The sequence below is a fragment of the Elaeis guineensis genome, chromosome 7 (assembly GCF_000442705.2).
Source record: "Elaeis guineensis isolate ETL-2024a chromosome 7, EG11, whole genome shotgun sequence".
NCBI lineage: Eukaryota > Viridiplantae > Streptophyta > Magnoliopsida > Arecales > Arecaceae > Elaeis > Elaeis guineensis.
The window spans coordinates 12,610,186-12,615,025 of record NC_025999.2 but is presented as its reverse complement, the minus strand read 5'-3'; the positions used below and the strand labels follow the sequence as shown (position 1 = coordinate 12,615,025).

The following is a 4,840-nucleotide window of genomic DNA, read 5'->3' as shown; positions in this document are numbered from 1 at the left end:
ATATAATCAATAAATTATATATAATTTGCGTGGCTCTATTTATCCTCCCATCTAGGAGGGCGAGAGAAAGATGCTATAGCCTGAGCACCACCAGGGGCAACTTATGCACCACTAAATTCCAGATTCTTGCGGGCCTTTGCGTGATGGTATCGGTTTCGGCCCTTCATCCACCTCTGGTTGGATCCGCCAAGAAGCCTCTTTGGAATTTGAGGGCAGCAACTTTTATGTGATTTTTTCACATAAAAGTAACTAAAATAGTAGAAACGTCAAACTTTTATGTGATTTTTTCACAATTTGCCTGGGAGGGAAAGGGAGTACTTCTCAACAAAGGCTAAGTGCACACCAAGCTTTATAAAAATTAATGGAAACAGGGCCCGGTAGCTGCCTCTCTCAAATAGGTTTGGAGTTGTAGCCTTGGCTCAAATCCACCGTTGGTTCATACACTGCTCCCTTTAAGATCTGCGCGGACAGGTGAATGGCGGAGTTTCAGATCTCTTTGGTCTGTCCGGTGCGCGATCCAACGGTGGATTAGTGCCAAGGATGGTGAACCCTTCCTTCGCGCAAGGATCCAACCGCGATCCTCTCAAATGTACGATGATCTTGGGCACTTGTTCCCTGTCATTCTTTATTCCCAAGAATAACTCGTTATATTTTGATTTCGCTGAAAATTTTTCCAGATATAGAGACTAGAGAGCTTAGGGGGGCGTTAAACGTGAACTCAAGCAAGCGTTCTCCGCTGTCGAGAGTTCAAAAGAGAGAACCAAAGAGCTTTAAAGGGTACAAAAGTCAAAGAAAGTAGCCGTTGGTTAGGTGGATGGAAATGACCGTTGGAAACCCACATACGTTGCAGTTCAAACTCTATGTGACTCACTTTAGATCCCAGGCTCGGAGAGAGAGAGAGAGAGAGAGAGAGAGAGAGAGAGAGAGGCACAGAGGAATAGGGTTCTGGAAACCCAAGATGGTGGCCAAGACTCCAACCAAGGAGAAGAGAATGGCCGCAGCAATCAACCCCATTCTCGTCAGAGAAACAGTAAAGAAGGTACTAATGAATCCTTGGTTGCCTTCCTCATCCTTCCTTTCTCCTTCTTCTTCTTCTGTTCGATGTGATCTTGAAGTCTAGAACTCATTTTCCTTCTTTTGTTGTCAAGGTGGACAGGTGCATGGCTCGCCTGCAGGAGCTCCAGTACACGGTGACAGGCGGTGCCAAGGTCATCTCTGGTGTGAGCCTCAGCCCTCGGAGCACAAGAGGGTATCTCAGAACCAGCCTTCGATGCAAGCAGGAAACCTTAAGGTTTGCTCATTTGGCCATTCTTATCCACATTTCTTCCTTTCTTGCAGGCATTTTGCTGTCCCTATTTAAATCGACCACCCCTTTGCAAGTGAAGTTTTTTCTTTTTCCCTTATTATCACTGATTCTTAATGCAGGATGAAGAACCCTCCAGCTCGGAAATCACCAACAGGGAAATTCCCAGGGAGTATTAATGGTACAGACTTCAGCTTTATTAATTTTTCCGAAAGGAAATTCTGTGCTTGCTCTTTTGCTTTCCCCCCTAATGTCCCTGTTTGTTCATTATTTCTAGCCTAATGGTTATCATTTTTGTGAAATATGTGATCTATCCACAGTTTTCCATTTTTGAAGATTCCCCATTTCCTAATGTTGGAATATATTGGACCTCATTAGCTTTTGGAGTTCTAATTATCTGTTTCCAAAATCCTCAATCCATTCTCTTGCATTCCTCTCATTTTCTAGAGATGTTTGAGTCTATGTTTTTGAGTGTTGAATTCAGTCATGATGAACAAACAATGGATACATACAGGTGAATGGCGGCGAATGTCACTACCAGCAATGCTAATAGGAGAAACAGTAGTAGAGATCCTTCAGGCCAGCCACTTTGCAAAGGAAGTGGTTGCAGCTTCTGCCAAGCTTCCCAAAACCAAAACTACAGATCCCAAAACTCCTGACACCATCCACAGAAATAAGAAGCTGCGTTGCGAGAGCTCTGAGCTGCGGGCAAGGCGAATGAAGGAGAAACAGGTTGTATCGAAAACCATTCGACCTGAATCAGGCTCCCCAAGGCTTACCAGGGCTCGATCCCGTATCAGATTCAAATCAACCTCACCTCTCAGTAAAAGGGAGGACAGAAGTATTGGTGGCAGGACTTCAGTTACAGTTAACCGGGTATCACCGAAGAACAAACCTTGGGCTAAGAAAGCAGTGCTCTTCCCCAATCCTCTCTTCCTCCCATCTTCCTCCTCACCTTCATCTTCCAACAAACAAAGTTTCTACAGGACCAAGTCTCCCATCATTGGCAGGACAAGGCAGCAGATCCCTCATAAATTCATCATCAAGTCACCACCCACATCACTGAAGTTGCAGCTCAAGTCGAAGAAGGCAGTCCCGGCAATGGCTCTGAACTCGCCTACTGAAAAGGTGGTGGTGCCGAAGGCCCGGCGGTGCTCCTTCTCACCCTCCAAGTTGGCCAGCAGATTGGTATCTCCAATCAGGACCAGAATTTCCCTTCAGAAGAGCAGCAGTGGGTTGATGAGTGGATTGAAACAGCGGCCCAATTTTAGTACTCCTGTGAGGATCTCTTCCACCAGAAGGATTTGAGAGCCATTCCAACTGAAGTTAGAGTTGCTTATAATTCTTCTAATAATGTACACCTGGAACTGGAACCTCATTGGGCCAATGAGGGAAAGCGCAACAGCTAAGGAGAAGAGGCAAAGAAATAGAGTTTTTCATTTGTGTGTATGTATCTAGTTATTTAATTTGCGTTATTGGGCATAAAATATGGGTACTTTAACCTAAGTTCTTTCTTACAGAAAAGAAATCAATAGCAAGAGAGATGATTTTATTCACCTCTTTGAATTCTCATGAAAAGAAATTTATGATATCAATTGTGATTATGATTCTAAAGCAGAGAGTTCTCAATCCTCAAAACATCTGAATGTCTTGAAGGCTAGAAGCTAATCTACTATGGAGACAAGCCGAGGAGCTGAGTCCATGGGCTTAGCTCTACAAATGAAACGGATAATCGACCTTGAGCCAACCTTGGCAGAGCTTAGTTCATTTATCTCTTCAGCTGAGCTTGAAAGCAGAGCCAAGCTTCTGTTCAATTTTGCAGAGTTTGAGGTATAAGCTCAACTTGTTTGTAAGTCGAGGTTTGAAAAGTTAGAGTTTGGCTTGTGTTGGTGCAAAAATCCGCTTGCGTCGGAGAAGCTGGAGTTGGGGAAGTCGCGGTCGCCGCCGGGACCTACAAAGGAAGTCTAAACCGGAGGTGGGGTTGCTCCGACAAGACCCTCCGACGCTCAAGTCAGTTCTCTGCCTCAACAAGAATGGAGCGCTCGAACGGAGAATTTAGCAGAGTTTTTAGATAAAAAGATGAGAGCTTAGATGATAACGTATCTGGGGTTCCCCTTTTTATAGGGGGAGGGTGCCACAGACTGATAGCGACGTTCGTAACCGACTGGTAGTGGGCCGTCCATAGTCAGGCGGAATTTATTGCAAGGGGTAGTGGAGCGGAATCGTGGCTATTGCCGTAGCTCGCCACGTGGAATCAGTTGCGAGGAGTGGAGCAGCGTTCGTTGTCGTGACTTGCCAGCGGATGGAAGAATCGCGCGATATCCGTCGCAGGAGGTAGAGCAGGATCGTGGCCGTTATGTTGGCCTGTCAGGGAGTAGTGGAGCTGTGCGGAATCCGCCGCAGAAAGTGGAGCAGGATCGTGGCCGTTAAAACAGCCTGTCAGGGAGTGCAGATCCATCGGCTGAAGCTCGGAAGTGGTCGGAGCTGATGACGGAGTTCGGCTCCCGTAGGAGTCCGGGCGGAGTCCTCTGCAACTAAAGTCAGGTGGAAAGTCCGGCTCCCGTGGGAGTCCGGACGGATCTTACCGGCAATCGGAGTCAGCGACGGAGCCCGGCTCTTGTGGGAGTCCGGGCGGAGTCCCCCTTGCGGTTGAAGTTGTCGTCGGAGTCCGGCTCCCGTAGGAGTCCGGACGAAGTCTGTCTGCAGTCGTTGGAGTCGAGGACGAAGTCCGGCTCCCGAAGGAGTCCGGGTGGAGTCTTCCTGCAATCAAAGTTAAAGGCGAAGTCCGACTCCCGTAGGAGTCCGGACGGGGCTTACCAGCAGTTGATGTTGAGGACGGAGCCCTGCTCCCGTAGGAGTCCGGGCGGAGTCAACTTGAGGTCGGAGTTGTCGGCGGAGTCCGGCTCCCGTAGGAGTCCGGACGAAGTCTGTCTGCAGCCGTTGGAGTCGAGGACGAAGCCCGGCTCCCGTAGGAGTCCGGGCGGAGTCTTCCTGCAATCAAAGTTAAAGGTGAAGCCCGGCTCCCGTAGGAGTCCGGACGGGGCTTACCAGCAGTTGATGTTGAGGACGGAGCCCGGCTCCCGTAGGAGTCCGGGCGGAGTCAACTTGAGGTCGGAGTTGTCGGCGGAGTCCGACTCCCGTAGGAGTCCGGACGAAGTCTGTCTGCAGCCGTTGGAGTCGAGGACGAAGCCCGGCCCCCGTAGGAGTCCGGGCGGAGTCTTCCTGCAATCAAAGTTAAAGGCGAAGTCCGACTCCCGTAGGAGTCCGGACGGGGCTTACCAGCAGTTGATGTTGAGGACGGAGCCCGGCTCCCGTAGGAGTCCGGGCGGAGTCAACTTGAGGTCGGAGTTGTCGGCGGAGTCTGGCTCCCGTAGGAGTCCGGACGAAGTCTGTCTGCAGCCGTTGGAGTCGAGGACGAAGCCCGGCTCCCGTAGGAGTCCGGGTGGAGTCTTCCTTTGAGGTCGGCATCGTGGGCGGAATCGTTGATTCTGTTGAGGACTTCGACTGTGGGTATTTTATACCCAACACCAGTCCCCC

At 49.5% G+C, this 4,840-nt stretch overlaps 1 protein-coding gene across 1 annotated transcript; it reads left to right on the top strand.

Moving 5' to 3' along the window:
- The first annotated feature begins 910 nt into the window (after window positions 1-910).
- Window positions 911-2,863, top strand: LOC105049149 (microtubule-binding protein TANGLED1). The gene is made up of 4 exons (XM_010928717.3): window positions 911-1,039; window positions 1,149-1,291; window positions 1,426-1,484; window positions 1,818-2,863. Exons 1-4 carry the CDS (start codon window positions 959-961, stop codon window positions 2,609-2,611), a joined length of 1,077 nt encoding a protein of 358 aa, XP_010927019.1. The 5' UTR covers window positions 911-958; the 3' UTR covers window positions 2,612-2,863.
- Window positions 2,864-4,840: the final 1,977 nt, after the last annotated feature.